The sequence below is a fragment of the Empidonax traillii genome, unplaced genomic scaffold (assembly GCF_003031625.1).
Source record: "Empidonax traillii isolate 1590-97213 ecotype Southwest subspecies unplaced genomic scaffold, ASM303162v1 scaffold157:size2224338, whole genome shotgun sequence".
NCBI lineage: Eukaryota > Metazoa > Chordata > Aves > Passeriformes > Tyrannidae > Empidonax > Empidonax traillii.
The window spans coordinates 931,093-948,961 of NW_020955350.1; the positions used below are offsets into that span (position 1 = coordinate 931,093).

Genomic DNA, 17,869 nt, shown 5'->3' on the forward strand with positions numbered 1-17,869 from the left:
ACCAACAATAGGACAAGGGGACATGGGCTCAAGCTCTGCCAGGGGAGGTTTAGGTTAGATGTTAGGAAGAAATTCTTTACGGAGAGGGTAATCAAGCATTGGAACAGCCTACCCAGAGAGGTGGTGGATTCACCATCCCTGGAGGTTTTTAAGCAGAGATTGGATGTGGCCCTTAGTGCCATGATATAGTAATTGGAGTTGGATCAGGGGTTGGACTTGATGATCTTGGAGGTCTTTTCCAACCCAATCTATTCTATGATTCTATGATTCTATGACTCTATGATATTTTTTATCAACTGAAAAAATAACACTTCTTAAATTCTGACCTTTTTTTTAGCACTTGAGTTCTCTTCAGAATTTGTCTTTCCTAAATATCCACTTACCAGAACTGCATGACCAGTTACAACCTCACTCCCCTTCTAATACTTGCTGTTGTCCTATTAGTACATCCCAGGCTCACAATTACTACAACTGTAATGCACACATAGCATAAAATGGGAAAAATTTGTGTTCTGTATATCCTCTTTTCCCGTACAGCACTGCTTCACAGCAACAAGTAGAGCCTGTATTATCATTTCCAGGGTGTATTGCCTTCTAGTTATACCATTAATTACATAAAAATACATCTCTTTTAGGGTAATGACCATTTAATTAATAGAGTTTACTGTTTCATCTGTCCCTAGAGTTTGAAAATTTCACTGGCAAGAATTTTATCTGGTCATTCCCCATTTACATTATTGTTAAGACAAGAAAAATCACAATATTTATTTTGGATTTTCTCTGATCGGGAGCACTTAATGTTGCAGCTTTGGTGCTTCTTGTGCCTGGCTGCTTCACAGTTTCTGTTCAGATACATAAAATATAAATAGCAACATCCATGCAAATCTTCTTTCAGCTTCTGATTCTGACATAAAATCCCAGGATCTGCTTGTAGCTCAAACAGCCTTTTCTTTTCCACTTTTTTTCAAGGAGGCTGATGCACAGCAGAGATAGAAATATTAGCTTTACATTGATTTCATAGAACTGAGGAGGCTTTAGAAAGTACAAAAGCCTATTTTAATAAATGGTATGACTCATGCCTTAAAAATCAGGCCATTTTCATAACTGGCTTTTCCCCTAAATCCCTCCCACCACTTCAATTCCCCATGACTTTTAGCGCTGATAATCTGTGTACATCTCCACCGCGGTGATTAATGCTTTCTACCAGCTGAAAGCTGCAGTCCCCAGCAGGCCACAACCAGTGATGCACTCCAGCTGCTCTGCACGTCCCCAGAAACAACGCTGTCACCAAGCAAGCTTGTGGTGTGGCTGGAGCCGGGGAAAGGCTGTTCCATGTCGAGGGAGCAGTGGGAAGGAGATCAAAGTTCCCCAAGGAGTCAGATGAGCAGCTTTTCTTGAGAGAGCAGAGGACACGTTGAAGTGTGTGCCTGTTTGTTTGTGTGAGAATGTGCTTGTGTTGGGGTTAAGAGGAAGAGGCTATAAAAGCATGAGCAGACTGTATCGAGTTTGCAGCATGGATATATCATATCTTTCCCCATTTAAAGACAAAAGCAGCACTGAACTCTTTCCAGCAGCGCACAATACATATTCAAGCCTTTTGCTCCACAAGGCAGCAGACCCAGTCTATTCAGAAGTACACTTTATTCTTTTAATTAGGTAGTTTCCTCTATTAAAATTATGTGAAATCCAGTTTGAAGCTGCAGGAGATTATTTTGGACTTTCACTACTACTGGCTGCAATAGTCTGCATTTCATATAGCAAGTCATAGATGACCATACTAGTTTTGACATCTGGAGTGGCAGGATACTGCCCCAGAAGAGTTGATGTCGCACCAAAAACAAATGCAGGATGATGAGATGTACACTGGAGGGCTGCAGGTTCTTACAGGGGGCTGCTGGGTTATCTGTATGAGGGCACTGCCTCAGTTGCTCCCACCAGAATCCAAAGTTGCCCAGGGAAGGGTCTGACTGCCGCTCCGTGTCATTTTGCTTCCTTGTTCCCCTCTCCAAAGCAGAACCAGTGTTTAAAAGGGAAGGAAACAAATCAACACTATAATATACTAGTTCCTTAAAAAAACGCCTCTGTGCCTCTCTCAGCACACAGTTTGCTGAGCCTGTCTCTTCTGTGCCTCAGGCCTTTGGCCAGCCCAGTTTTGGTCCCTTGCCAGAGAAACGGTGGAAGTCTGTGTCCGCTTTCACTTCCAGAGAGTGATGGGGAGTCCATGGACTTGGAAAACACTGACCAGCTGCCTAGACCTGCCCGGGTGACTGCATGGCTTTCAGCCAGCCCTGACCTGGCTCCACATCCCCACCTCTGCCACACAACTCTCCCACTCCTGCGCCGTCCCTCATCCACTCCTGCCTTGCACTGACACACATGGGGCTGGAGGAGAGTCACTGGCACTTTATTTGCCACTGGACAATGCTTTTTCCATTCCTCTCAAAGCCTTCCTGTTTTTCTGCTAATCTGGCACAGCAAATGCATTTTAATAATGGCACCTATTCAGATTAGTTTCCTTTCTACAAACAGATGAATTCCACCTGCTCGGAGCTCCCACAAATCCAGGGAGAGAGACGACAGATGTTCAGTGAGCACAGGGCCCTGGGTCTTGGATTCCCGGCACCATATGAACACAACACTTGCATTTCCACCTTTTATGAATGTTTATATGCTACAAAGACAGTAGGTAAGCCCACCTGTGAATGTATTCAACTGGCATGGTAAACTTTCAGCAGTGCAGCTGTACTAAATCGTATGTTTTCTCGTTTGGATTGCAAGGAATTCACTTTGAACAGACAATGGGTCTAAGCTTGAACTACTCTTGTTTCCACCAGTCCTCTCATACAAAACTGCAAGGCAGATCCTGGCCCTGAAATACAAAATCCAGAGAGCTGTTCCAGCTCATCCTAGTAAGGGTGAAGCCAGTAAGTATGTCCAGAAATAAGTAGGTCCTGGAACTGTAAGTGGGCCCAGAAAAAAAAAACAACATTGTGCTATAATTAGGGAACCATGTTTTCTGAGCTGTTTCAATGAACTGTGGTATATTCACATAGTGCAAAAAAGTCCAGACAACTTTTGTAATGTCTTTAAAGCATCAAGATTACAATAAAAAACCATGAAAAGTTCCTTGGGAACTGAAATTCAGAGTATCCCACTCTTACTAAAGTGGTATGTTCTACTCAGTGCATTAACATTTATTTCAGCTGCCTCAAAATAGTTACATATATAAGTGTTTCTATATACATTTTGTCTTTCCATTCAGTTTGCCACCTATTTGCAGTCTATTTTCAAATACACATTACCTACTCTAGCATGAAAATCCAGTGTTGAATCACATGCATTTCAGCAGTCTTTTCAGTGTGTATATGAGGATTTATCATCTTTAATTTAGCAAGTTTACAGAACATAGCCAACAGCTTTCCTTTGCTTCCAAATAAAGTATGGAAAGTATAGTCTGTGGCAAGGAAAGCAGAAGATGAAAAGGCCCATCTGGGTATCTTTTTTTTTTTGTTGCAGCTGTTAAAAACTGAAACCCATTCTCTGTCAGAAAAATAGAATTCAGTAGTTAATAGGAAAAGAAATCTTCATATGTTATTTACATAAAACAAAGAGCATGTGGCTCTTTCAAAAACAAAACCCATTCCTGCTGTAGATAAAGGCAACTGCAAGAAGAGCACAATAAGCTGACAGACAAAGAAGCTGGGAGATTATAAAATTACATATGAAGTTCTTATTCTTTGACTTTCCTACAAGGGCAAAATCATGAAAAATACACAAAGTGGTCTCCAGATTTAGCACAAGCAGCTGAATTACTGTGGGTGAGGTTACTGTTCTTACGTCTGCGAACTGCCAGGGAAGAACTGCCACACAAACAACTGAGTGATTCTGCATGGTGTCAGCACAGGGGGAACTGGGCTTATAATAAAAACAAAGTTCTGTTGCAGGACTTCAAAGACTAACTGAAGGCTTTTGATTTACTGAGATGAATCAAGGCATCACCTGTAGAAGTGTGTTGTTTTATCATTTGCAGCACAGTGAAATCTTGGATATATCCAACAGCTGATATGATTCAGATGTTAGATCCATCAGGAAAATTATATTAAAAAATATATGTGTTAATTTTGGAGGAGAAAACCTATAACAAATTAAGTCAAGGACTTATGGTATGGTTCAATGATACTTATAAATTGCTACATGCAGTTCATATTTCCAAGAAAGTGGTTCCAAAGAGAAATCTTGAATTAAGGAAGAAGCAGTATTTCACATATATGGCAAGTTTTCACTTACAAAGTACGAAGTATCAGCAGTTGGACATCTAAGGTAAATAGCACACAGTTCATTATTTACAGCAATTACAGAAAATAGGGAAAGCTTTTTGACAAAAGCAAGAGAAATAATACTTTGTTTAATCTGTTTCCACAATTATAACAAACTTTTAACTGCATCATATGTCTTGATACTTAAAACCAAATGCACTGATCATCTTCATAAAGGAAATGCTGCTGTATAAAGGTACAGAGTCCTTGCAAACAATAGGGGAAATTAAATATATGTATAAGACTTCTCTGCAGAGACAGGGAGATAGAATGTGTCAATATTTACTGTTCTCACTAAGTCACTACAAAGTGTTTGTTTTCATCTCTGAAAGTAATTTGCTGATAAAAGATTAACTCTTGAGAGATGATAAGCACCTGCTTCTGTGCTAAACCAGCAGAACATGTGTCTGCCTTGAACACACCAGGTCTGGTCAAGTGTAATTAACTCAATAAAACTCATAAAGTTTAGATGTTTTAGAGGAGGGTGGGTGGAGAAGATACTGATATCATGCCTAAGACATCTTACTGCATATTTACTACCTGTTACACTCCAGATTTTAAGCCATCAGCTGCCCAGAATGGTTACATTTCATTTAAGACTTATTTAAAAGCCTTTTGGTTCATTATAACCTCAAATTTGCATCCGGAGAAAGAGTCACACACTCTTCTCTACAACAAATTTTTTTATCCTAGTGAGAAAAATAAGATATTTTGGCAAAAGGCTTTACAGGAGTAAAATACAACCAAGTAAAAATATTTCACTAAAACACTCAGCACAAAGACCTATTCCACTGAAAACACCTATTGCAAATAATCAATATACCAGCTTTAATAAAGCACAATCCATTGGCTTTAAATTACCCAGAAGAGAGGGAGAAGAGCAGAAGAAGAAAATAGATTAAAAAGGTAAAGAATGAGAGAAGAAAGAGAGGTGAGAAAGGAAAGGAAAAATGGTTCCCGACAAGATTCGGTGATTCAGATGGTGCAGGCAGCAGGAGAAAAGAGAGAGCAAGAAAAGGAAAAGCGGTTACCGACAAGACCTGATGGTTCACATGGTTCAGGTTGCAGGAGAGAAGAGAGAGAGAGCTCAGGTGGAGTCTCATGTGTTTATAGAGTTTAGTTTTCCCTCCCAGGCAGGATAGCTGGTCTTCCAGTGCCTTCCAGGCCAGGGTGAGATGTGCTGTAGCCAGTCACAGGCTGCACGGGTGGGGTGTGAGCGGCTACCAGGCAGGTCTGCCTTGACTGACAGCCTGGCTACACGGCCTTCAGTGATGCCGTGTGCTCTCAGCAGGCCTTATGTGACAAGGTAGGCTTTACTATGAACCTGCAGGTCTAGGCCCAGTCCTCACCCACAGACACACACACACTCACAGTGAGTTGGTTCCGACCCACTGCAATAACTCAGTGACATTTGCATCCAATATCTCACACTACCATTATAAAATCCTAGCACTGATAAAATCATATAATCCTTCAGGTTGGAAAAGACCTCTAAGATCATCAAGCTCAACCATTAACTCAGCACTGTCAAGTCCACCACTAAACCATGTCCCTCAGTGTGACATCTACACATCTTTTAAATACCTCCAGTGAGTGGAGAGGTAGTGACTCCAGCATTTCCCTGGGTAGCCTGTTCCAATGCTTGACGACCCTTTATATGAAGGTATTTTTTCCAATATCCAACCTAAACTTCCCCTGGTGCAATCTGAGGCCTTTTCCTCTTCGCTTGTTATCTGGGAGAACAGATCCCCACCTGGGTACAACCTCCTTCCAGGCAGTTGTAGAGATTGATAAGGTCCCCCCTGAGCCTCCACGCTGAACACTCCCAGCTCCCTCAGCTGCTCCTCATCAGACTTGTGCTACAGACCCTTCACCAGCTCCATTGCCCTTTTCTGGACACACTTTGGCACCTCAATACCCATCTTGTAGTGCGGGGGCTGGAACTGAACACACAATTTGAGGTGCAGCCTCACCACTGCCCAGGTCCTCCTGGTCATGCTATTTCTGATCCAAGACAGGATGTCATTGGCTTTCTTGGCCACCTGGGCACACTGCTGGCTCATGTTAAGTTGCTGTTGACCAGCACCCCCAGGTGCTTTTCCCTGGGCAGCTTTCCAGCCACTGTTCCCCCAGCCTGTAGCACTGCCTGGGGTTGTTGTGAGCCAAGTGCAGGACCTGGCACTTGGCCTTGTTGAACCTCATCCCACTGGCCTCAGCCCATTGATCCAGCCTGTCCAGATCCCTTTGCAGAGTCTTCCTACCCTCCATCAGATCAACACTCCCAACCAACTTAATGTCATCTATGAACTCCCTGATGCTGCCTTTCATACCCTGATCCAGATCACCAATAAAGTTATTAAACAGGACTGGCCCCAATACTGAGCCTTGGGCAAGACTCTGGGCTTGGTCATCCAGCCAGCTACTGGAAAGTGCACACACCCATACAATGGGAACACAGTTTCCCCAGGAGAGTGCTGTGGGAAACACTGTCAAAGGTTTTACTGAAGTCTAGGTGGACTGCATCTGTCAAAGATAGCTGCTAGCCTATCATCTCCAAAAGAGACTTTTTTGGGAAAGCAAAGCCTTTCAAGAACTCATGACATCTATTCTGTTGGTCTGAGCCTCGGAATCTGCATCCCAAACCCTCAGAAGTAGAGTGAACAGCCATGCAGAAAACTTCATGCTGAACCGTGCTGTGGTCACTGTGGAGGGAAGGTGCTGAGGGATGTCAGGAGGGAAATACGACCAACCACATGGACTTGAGGGTCAGCAGGGGCTTAGGAAACATCAAAGCAAAAGAGCCAGAATGGCTTGGTCTGATCTACCCTGGAGCTGGCAGAGAACTTCCTTCTCCTCTTGCTGCCTGTGAATTTTGACCATAGTAGCTAATCTGTCCCACCATTTCCATATGAAGAAGAACTAAGACAGATCCAGCCTCCTGAAAGAAAGTTTTATCTGTTAATATTACCAAGTTCTACATACCTCACCATACTAGAAGTGGGCTTTTCTACAGCTAAGAAATGTGTTCTGTGCACCTTTAGTCCCTGCCCTTACTGGATGTGCATCACCTTGTGTAAAATTCTTCCCACAGCCTTTATTCCTATATTCTGGATTAAGGCCGTCAGTGTTCACAAAAGCAGAGTAAACTACTGGCAATTACACTGCCAACACAAGCCTTCAAGAAATGTACAGTGTACAATTCCCTGGTACTTATATTTTTTTTATTCCATATTAGCTGAGGGTACCAGTCCATAGGAAAGGACATCTGGGCCCTATTTGCAAAAATGGTGGTTTGTGGGTTACAATTTGTGTGTGCCAGTGGGATTTTGGAAGGGAGCAATTCAGCACTTGAGCACATTTCATCGTTTTCATATATGCCAGAGGAAATACGTGTAGTTACATAGGCCCAAAGAGATCAGGAAGATTATTTTTACACTGAAACATTTTATACTTTTACAGCATTTACACAATTCCTCTTAAACCACTGTTTTCCTTTTTAAAATTATCATCAGTGTTTGTTTCCTGTGCGAAACCTGTTTTGTGTCTGACCAATTAAAGTGAAGATAAATGTATCAGGAAGCTGTTTTGAATACAGTGCCTCAGCTGCAGAATACAACTTCTCTGAGTAATTGAAATGAAAGTCAGCATCAGTAAAAATAAATTGCATAATTCAGTTGTGGCTGGAAAATTACTATTGAGATTGGCAACTTGATGCAACTATTTTTATTACTTTCCATTGCATTAGGTAGAGTAATAAATACTTCATAAGAATAATACAGCAAGCTTATTTTATTCCATATTGTAGATATCAAACAATACTGCTAGCAAAAGATTGCCTTTAGGGCAGGAAATGTTTTATTCTCCACTCCTGTTCAGTCAAGAGTCTTTCTGCTGGTTCTGCCAACAAGGATGCCAATTAGTGTCAAGTAACATTTTGGTACTACTGATGAGAGACAAAACAAAGGAAGCATAGTATGGTGAAATCAATTTACTGTATTAAGAGACAGAAAGATATCTGTCTTGTTTTTAAATTGGATTTAGAACTCAGTAAGATGGGTGGGAGGGTGTTGGGGAGAGAATACCACTCCTGCCGTTTCACAGTTTATACGCCTAATTCTGTACTGGGAGTTTTCATTTTGAGCTCCCTTTTTAGAGGCAGCCAACATTACACGAACCTTCAAAACACACAGATCATATCCAGTTGCTAAGGTGAACCCCAAACCAGCTCTGTGTTAATTTTGCTAGTACTTTCATCAAATTCCTAACATTATCTAGACAAATTGTTGCAGTGAAATCCAGAGAAGAATGAATTCTCTTGTTTAGGAGTGTGAACAAAGCATGTCCACTCATAAAGATAAATCTCAACAACACAATTTGATTTTACTTTACTTTCCCTCAAATCAGTATGAAAATCTCCACTGAGTTATCTTAGTCCCAATAAAAGCTGAACAAGGAAGATGACAGTGCCTTGGAGTGATAACCTGCTATTGACAAGTGAGAAGGCCACTTCCTCAGCAATCAACCAATTCCCAGAGCTGTGCCTTTACTTCATGAGTTTCAAATCTCTTTCTAACAGCGGGCTTTGCATTACACATGCTCTTGATTACTAGAAGAGGATGGGCAGGGGATAATCTGCAGAACTGGTAAGGATTTCAGTAGCAAAGTAAACACAGCTTTGCACTAAATGTCAAGTCCTAACTTTATTTCCTCTGCAAAAATATAAATATCAGTGTAAATCTCACTTTTCTCTTTGTTTTTGTTTGTGTCTGGTTTTGGTGTTTGGGGGAATTGGAGGGTTTTTTTGGGGGGGAGGGGTTTAGGTTTTGTTTGGTTGGTTGCTTTGGTTGTTTTTAAGGAAAGTTTACCACGTATGTAATATACAGAAAATGCTCAGGTAAAAATAGGAGTGAAATCATTTCTGCTGTAAAGAGAAGGGGTGGCATACCTTTCCTGTCCATCAAGCTCCAAGTAGCTGGCATACTATAAATCATAGGAAGCACAGAAGTAATTATAGAACTGGAAGCTGATTACTGTAAACATTCAGAAGTAGCTCCTAGTAATTGCAAGTTAATGTGAGCCTGATTACAACCATGACAGAACTGTGCATTAAAACTAGGTTTTCTCACAAAGTAACAAGTGACCTAGCCAACTAGCACCTTTCATAGTAACAACCTGTTAATATTGTACATTTTTCGTTCTCTGTCAGAATTAGGGTTGATGTGACAACACTCAGAACACCAGGATCTGATTACTTTCCCGTTGGGCACTAAACAATGTAGCTTCTGCCAGCTTGTTCTGTCACCTCCTGGCCACCCCTTCATTGCTCCCAGTGGCACTGCAACACATTTATGGTGGGAAATGCCTGGTCACAGCAGGGCAACTTTCACTGAGAGAAGATGATGCCAACATGTAAAATGGGGTTTAGTGTCAGGGGTGTTCATGTCTTCGCCCTTGGGGAATTACAGAGAGAAAACTCTGTCTCCTCCACCCCTAACGGAAGGAGGTCCTTGAGGAAGATGTATCCACCAGACACATTGTACTGATCCATGGAGAAATTTTGATTCCTGCCTCAAAGAAGTTATGTGGGCAGAACAAATACAATAACACTTCAACCAAAAGATATCCTCTTTCTTGCACAGACATACTAGAACAACTCCACCGCATGACCAACAGGGAAAATTGCTTTTCTGGCATTAGATTGTGCTCTGCTCCTGTCTTCAAATAGGGAAATATATAGAACCTCAAATTTTTACTCTGCATAGAGAAGTTAGCTTATTTTTGGCTCTAATCCCTATTTGATCCTTACAAAGCTATTTACCTCAATTATAAATAATGCTGATAGCAAGTTCTACAAGTTAATTACCACAAGTATAGGAGAATTGATTTTCATTCACCTCTTTATGTGGATCTTATACACATCTTATACAATTTCAAATTCTAGCTGTATTCTTCATTTGAGGCAGAATTTTCCGAATTAATACAATGAGCTTTCAAAAAATCCACCCTTTTACTAAATAAAGTTACCTAGACTCCTATCTAAAATCATTTAGAACTTAAGCATACTATAATCGAGAAGACAAGGGCCTCTCCACTTGATTTGACCAGAAGAAAGTGCTATAGTAAATGTAGCTTTTACTACTTGGCAGTAAACGTCTCACCGTGTTGAATAATTCCATGCTCCAAAAGCCTGCGGCCGAGCTGCTCTGCTTCAGTCCGTGTCGTGGCCTCTCCTTCCTGGATCAGCCAGTCAAGGAATTCTGATGCTACAAATGTCCGTTCATACTTGACTCCTTCCTCTTCCCTGGCTTGCAGAAGGGTATTTTCAGAACTCATCAGCCTGGTATTGAGGGGGAAAAATCGGTAGGGAAAACAGTTTCAGAAAAGCAAAAGATGTATTCTGGCAAATCTCACTGATACTAAGCAAACATAGGTGAAGTTTTCACTGACTTACTAAATCTTTCCTCAAGCTACCAATTTAAACTTACAAAGTGAATTATAACTGCTTAGTCAAAAAATTTAGGCTTTATATCCCTGTGTGAAGTCACTGTTTTCTTGTGTTTTCACATAAAAGAAAATTAGATTTTTAAGTTTCACATGTCCCTTGGTTAGTCCTTTAGGTTCTCTAAAAGTTACTGTATAATCAACTTTGAAAAAAAATTATCTTAAAAGCACCAGAATGTGACTAATGTGTTCAAAGCTTCCTAATTAATATTTACTTAGCAGGACTATGCCCTGAAGTCATTTAGGTGAATTTGAAAACTCTCCCCATAAGCTTTAAAATAGCTGCAGAAAAAATTCAAGAGAAGGAAAAAAGGTAGTTCTGTGGTTTGGGTGGCTGATAAATATTGCGTGTCCAACATTTACGTGCAGCTGCAGTCAGTGAGCTACACACCTGAACACATTTTAACATCCAAGGCTCAGAGTCCCTGTGCCTCAGCTGGCTCTGTGTAACACCAGAGTTCAGAGGAACACCATGAGATGTCTCTAAATCCCCCAACAATTGGCATGTACATAGCTGAAGGATATGCTAATAAAACTCTTCTCTATTCAAGTGATCTGTGCAAATGACACAATATTTAAAAAAAAAAAAAAAAGGAAGAAAAAAGCCTCAATATTTTGTTAATGCAAAAGTCATGTTGAAAGTTTGAAAGAGAAGACAGTTTGAAAGAAAAAATTATAATAGTTTCCTTTTAACACAGAATTCCCCTTTTTTTTTTTGTTTTGTTGGGAGACTGAGCACCATAGCATCCTTAGTTACCAACCTGATTTTTCTTCATAATTATTTTACTTATTACAGGCTAATAACAGGACTAGTGGTAAGACTTTCAGAGTAACAGCTCAAAAATGGAATGGTTATTTTTTCCATGTAAGACTAATAGGTCCCCTCCCTTCACTAACTATTTTGAAATTAAGGGCACAACTAAAGCACAACAAACATATTCTGGAAGTGCTTAATCTTTGACCTTCTGATAAAGGAACTGAAATTCATGTAAATCCATACATGGGCCATCTGCTTCTTAAACTGCCAGCATGTCCAGAGATTACAGAATATAACTTCACCTCCTGTGGGAAGCATCAGAAAAATCTGTGCCATAGGAAAACAGTGAGAAGTTTCATTTAAAATTACCGTGAATAGGTTTGACAGGATCCAGGATCTGTTATTTCACCTGAAATATTTCTTCTCTTGACTTTAACGAGCATGAAGCCTGAACGAACTGGATCTGACCACCAGGTAGCAGATCATCAAACCAGGCAAAGGCTGCTCAGCCACAGCTGTTTGTCAGTGGCAGCACAACAGGCTGCCTGTTTAGATGTTGATGTGTCATTGCCAGCAGCTCTGAACTGAGTAAGAACTAAGTCAAAATTAGCTGAAGTCAGGGATGAGGTCAAATGCAAGAGTACAAGCCACAGGGGACAAGGTACAGACTCCAGCACCCTTGCAGACTTTATTATTTTTTAATATTTTGATTTACAAGCATCTACATGCAAGGCAACATTTTGTCCCACACTAAGCATATCTAATGCAGAACTAAAACGCTCCAAGAGACTATCTTTAAATGTCTTGTTCACCAGGCTTTTTCCCTCCCAGAAAAAAAATGCAAACCCAAAGCTTGTGTCTTTTTGTACCATCTGCTGCATGCTTACCCAGAACTGGTTACCCAGGCTCTGCAGGCAGCAAATAAAAAAATCCTTAGGATTATGTTAATTGTTCTTTGATGAGTCTATAATTAGTTGACCAGCTCACTGAAACCTCAGATAGAGAGGTCCTTGAAAAAGCAAAGCTAATTTTTAGAGCTTTACAGACGCACAAAAGAAATCTGGAAAAATATCAAATGGAAAAAAACCTCAGTTTGACATTTCACACCCTTCTGCATGTGCCCAGAATAGCGCTGCAAAGGATTCGGACTTGTGAGCAAACAGACACGACAAATTGCCAGTTTAACAAACCCAGACACAGCAATCCATAGACTTACATTGCTCACTGAAGGAAATCACTGTGACTCCATGGCTGTCAACAAAGCTGTACCAATTTACATCAGTCAAAAACCTGGCCTTCCATTAGCCAAAGTTGGAAACTGCCTCCTTCTCTTCCATTTTTCCCTTATTTCAAGAAAACATGAGGCTATTCATGCCAAAACATATTACTGGCTAAAACTGGTCTTATCCTACACTTGAATGTATTTAGCCAAACACTGAAATTCAAACTCCTTTCAGAAGAAATCTTTAATCTTGTTTTATCAGAATAACTGCACCAGAGGATAAATGTGACTGAACCACTGATGAGTTAAAATGAAAGCGATTAGAAGAATACAGTCTCAAAATTATCTGAAATATTTCCTGAAATTCAAACCATAAATCTGCACTTCTTTCTCTGTGAAATCTGGTTGAAAAATCTCAGTTGATGTCAGCATCATGAAATGACTTATAGCTCCTAAACCCTAAACTGCACCGGAAACAACATCTTGTGTGCCCGACCAAAACCTACTGAGAATTGTAAATATAAAAATAGGATGTCTGCACAACTTTTTTTTTTTTTTTTTTTTTTAGAGCTATGAAATGTCTGTGCTGGAGTTATTCAAGATTTGCAGGGAGGGTTTTGCTGAACAGGAAACATGTTTATCTCATATCTGGTCAGTCCTGTAGAGCTTGAAAACTGATTCAGATCTCAGACCTAATAAACTATTCAGCAATTTCAGACACGACTGTAGGAAATCCAGTGGGTTTCATGTCTAGTTATAAACTTGAACCTCCAAACATGTTCACAGAAAGGATTACCAAAGTTTGCAATGATGTAGGGAGTCTGAACTGATTTATGATTTTCAGTGCAAATGAAGGGACAGTACAATCAGAGACTGATTTAAAATCTTCTAGTCACATGGGTACAGCCATCGAAGACAACCACAGCAGGTGAAGGTGGAAATGGCACAAGAAAGGAGAATCCAGGTTACGAGGAGATTTGTGGTCATGCAGAAGAGAGACAGCAGAGCCAGGCAATGGGAGCTCCTCAGCGTTGGGACAGGCCTTATGTTCCCATGTCCCAGGGCAGAGAACAAGGCATTTACCCAGAACAACTCTGTGAATGCAGGGAACATGCCTAAGGCATCCGTTCCTCTTCCCATGCAACAACCTTCTGATCCTCCTAAAGCATTTTGTTCATTTTACACATTGAGGGTACAAATCTGCATGTGGTATTGGGTCACGTGTCTGCAATTTTGGCAAGCACAAACTACACTGGCTTCTGAACACAGCAGTACTCCAGCCCTAATGCAGCGAGTGGAGAAGAAATAGTATTATAATGTCTATCTAAAACTAGCAAAGCCAAGTGAAAGTCTGCAACATCTACAAAATTAGATACAGATTTTCAAAATGTGTTGGATTCAGGCAGATTTCCTTTGGTATAGTTGCATTTCTCTTACAATTAGGCCCACAGGCATTTTGATAAACAAGCTGAATATGCTGGTGACTTCACGTTTGTGCATAAGTATTTTCCTCCAACTGTTGCCATTTAGTAATTATTTTAATTGCACCGAATTAATATTTTCTTTCTCAGCATTATCAGCAAACTGATATAGCCTATATATTACACATCCACACATTTCATTGCAGAACTCTTTCTGTAGTCTGACTTTCAGGGCTAGATTTTGAGTTTAAATTGTATCCAATGAAACTGTGAAGGTATTGTTAATAAGTGTGCATGGACAAGGGAACTAAACAAAATCTGAAATCTCTGCACACTGGATTTGCTAAAATAAACAAAGTGAAGCCCAGATAGGCCGGGTATGCCTTCTTATCTCCCATGAATATAAAATATTTCCGATGATCCATGGAGAATTTTGATTAGCTTTGACTGTTTTTGAAATGCCAGGCATTTTTAATCTATACTATATTTAGCACTCAGGAATGGTTTTAAAAGTTTCTGAACCCTTCAAATACGTTGCCTAGGAGCAGCCACCTCGTGAGGATGCTGCTATATTTAGATACAGGTGCTGCTTTTGGTATTAACTCCTTTTCTGAGATGGGAACAATCTCTACAGTCAGGAACAATTTTCTGCTAGTACCATGTTGGACAAACTGGACAACAGACATGGGTTTGGGGATAGTTCCCCATGCAGAGAAATGGTGATGGAAGCAGACACTGGCAGAACAGAGTTCTTCGTGTCATGGCTCTTTTCATGCAGAAGACTGAAATCAGCCTCACCAAGAAAAAATTATTTTTCTCATGGAAGAATTGAAATAGAAACATAAAAAAAAAAAAAACCCCAGTGTAGACAGTCTAATCAGCTTTTTATAGTACAGGTCAGGCTTGTAGGCATTGCATGTTACAGAGTCTAAAGGAGCAAATGCTGTACTTAGTAAGGCACAGAAGACTTTGGAGGAGGCTGATTCGATCCATCTGTTCCAGTGCACCGAACAGAGGATTTTTTTCAGTGGTGTATTTTTTTACCTCTTATACAATTTATTATTTTTTCACTTTAAATAGTCACAGTCACTGCGTCTTGGGAAATTTTATATGATAGGTGCAGCAAAAGGAGCGGCATCTACAACTGTTTGTTTATATTTTGGTTTCATTGCTCTTTCACCAAACTGATCTTCACAGGCAGCTAACCTTGAAAATAATATTTATTATCAGCTTTTAAACTTGGGAGTTTCCTGAGTGCTGTCTTTCAAGAGGGAAACAAATTTTCTCCGGTGAGAAAACACAGCATCTCTCCTGGCTGCTGCAGGTTTCTGCTCCAAGCAAGCAGGAGAGTGGGTGGTATTCAGTCTAGAGCAATACTTCAAGCTTTTTGGTAAATAACACATCACAACTTTTGCATTAATTTGAAGCATATGCCAACAGGCATTTTATTCTCTCTGCTTGAAAGTCAAAATCTCTACATCCTGAATAAAAATGTCATTAATTATGTATTTAGGAAGTATGGTTAAGCTACCTAGTTATTTGACGGAAGTAATCCAGTGGGATATTCAGTATCTAGGCATAATAATCTGTTTCAAGTCATAATTAGATGCTCTTAGTTGTTTTGGGGTTTTTTTTTTGAAACTACTTTTAATATCACTTTTCTGATGTTGAAACTCTGTGTACTGGAACACTAAAGAATTATTTCACTTATAATTTAAAATCATACCTCTTTTTGAAGCTGTAGATATGGTGTCTATACAGATAAGTAGCTGCTTGCTCCATGCATTTTGATGGACTAATGCTACAGGAATTATGATTACGCTTTTACATGACAAATCATCCTTTAGTAATTATTTTTACAGAATAGATTTCAACATACTTTTCATATAGTCTTTGTCCTCTCATGAACACCTTCACCTCGTTGTCCAGTGGAAACGTCCCGTCATCTTTTCTGAAGCGGTAGAACAGCTTGACATCCTTGAATTCTTTATGCTCATCACAGACTGAAACGTAATTCAATTAAAAAAAAAAAATCACGCACATGTTAAGGAGTTGAGGATCCATTTACCAGGTACCGCTGCTGAACTTCAAAGCAAGCACATATAGAGTCCAATCTCCTATATGTCTGAGTGTACAACTTTGCTCAGTTCTAATAACCAGTGAAAGGCTGAAGAAAACTTTCAGACAGGTAACCAAATTTCAAGATGAGGGAGATAAGTGTCCATCAGATTTGCGAGTATTGCTGCAAAAATAAAGAACAAAAAAGCATCCTTCTGCTACATACCCAGAACACCTTTTGCTGAAAACAGTCTGTTGGCTTGTTTGTTTAAAAGGCCACCAGAGTAGAATGCCCAATAATTTTAAGGTTTATCAAACTTCTTAAAGTTATTAGTATCAATTAGCAATGCTGTATGAAACCTGAGCCTTGCTAAAGAAACAGTTAAAATCAAAGCCTTCTCCCTCTTCAAATGGTCTCAGTTGCTCTGCCATGCCAGCTAGCAAGTGGTAGGTATAATAAGGAGCACACTGGGAAATGCCAAATTAGGTCTGTAAGACAGCAGCTGATGATGGGTACATGGGGTACATTCCTTACCAGACAAGCAGAGTCTGGTACCCCTTTCACTTGATAGGGGAGCTGAAGGGGTGCTCGAGCATCCTGTAGAACCTGATTGTACCTCCCTGAATTTACCTATCCTAGCTCACTTTCTAAACTATTTTATTAGAGCGCAGTACATGAAAATTTTCAAGAGACACCTGCTCCATGTGTAATATACACACATACATATATATGAAATTCATGTGGAAGCTACAATGTGCAATTGGATCCTGTGGTAGAAAACACTTTGAGGTTGTCAGAGCTTTAAATAAGCGTTCAGCAATAAGGCCTCTATTGCTCAATTAAATTAAGTCACTCAGGCATCCACGCAACTCTTCACTGACATTTTCTCAATAGAGGATTAAGTAGTCAGATTTGAATACCCTATAATTACTTTATTCTTTAACTATCTGCCATGAGTTCCAGTTTCCATAACTACACAGAATTTTCATTTAATAGCCAGGCAGAAGCTCTAGAAGTGGCAGTCATTCAATATGTGCATTTCTGACTCTAATTAAGGTGTTGTTAATGTACTGCAGATAGCAGCAGCATTGCTGCACATACAACGACCTCTGCATAAAGTCAACATTTCGCAGTCGCTCAGTTTTCTCTTAAAAAAAAGAAACAAATGGTACATTTGACTTCTTGATATGGGTAATACTATAGGCTTGAAATCGAGGCCTTGGGTCTTCTTTGCTGGTGTGCTTCCCAGCCTTTCTGTGCCCCAAAAGGCAACTAAATGCTACCATTGAATTGGAAGTCTCCTTTTCATCAGCATAAATTGTTATTCAAGAAGCTGAAAGAAACAGATCTCAAATAGACAACAAGTTTAGGAGAAAATTAATCAGGGCACAGCCGGACCACTAACTTCTTGCAGCTGTACCAGCACTAATGTTTGTGCAGCTGGTGTGAGGGACAGGGCCAGGGAACTAATCCACGTGAGAAAAATGATCTTTTTTTTTTTGCTGGCTGATTTTTCAGATGGGTTTTTCAGCTGGAGAACTGTGCTCTTAGGAGTAGGGAAGTGAGGGCAGCAGGGAGAGGGGGGGCACAATC

General features: G+C 40.2%; 1 protein-coding gene across 1 annotated transcript in view; it reads right to left on the minus strand.

The window, feature by feature from the left end:
* DEPTOR (DEP domain containing MTOR interacting protein) overlaps positions 1 to 17,869 on the minus strand; it is a 77,590-nt gene that overhangs the window by 32,695 nt on the left and 27,026 nt on the right. Inside the window, exons 4-5 of the mRNA XM_027884915.1 lie at positions 16,097 to 16,220; positions 10,475 to 10,653 (exon numbers count right to left, since the gene is read on the minus strand). Coding sequence (XP_027740716.1) covers positions 10,475 to 10,653; positions 16,097 to 16,220 — 303 coding nt within the window. The remainder of the gene's footprint in view (positions 1 to 10,474; positions 10,654 to 16,096; positions 16,221 to 17,869) is intronic.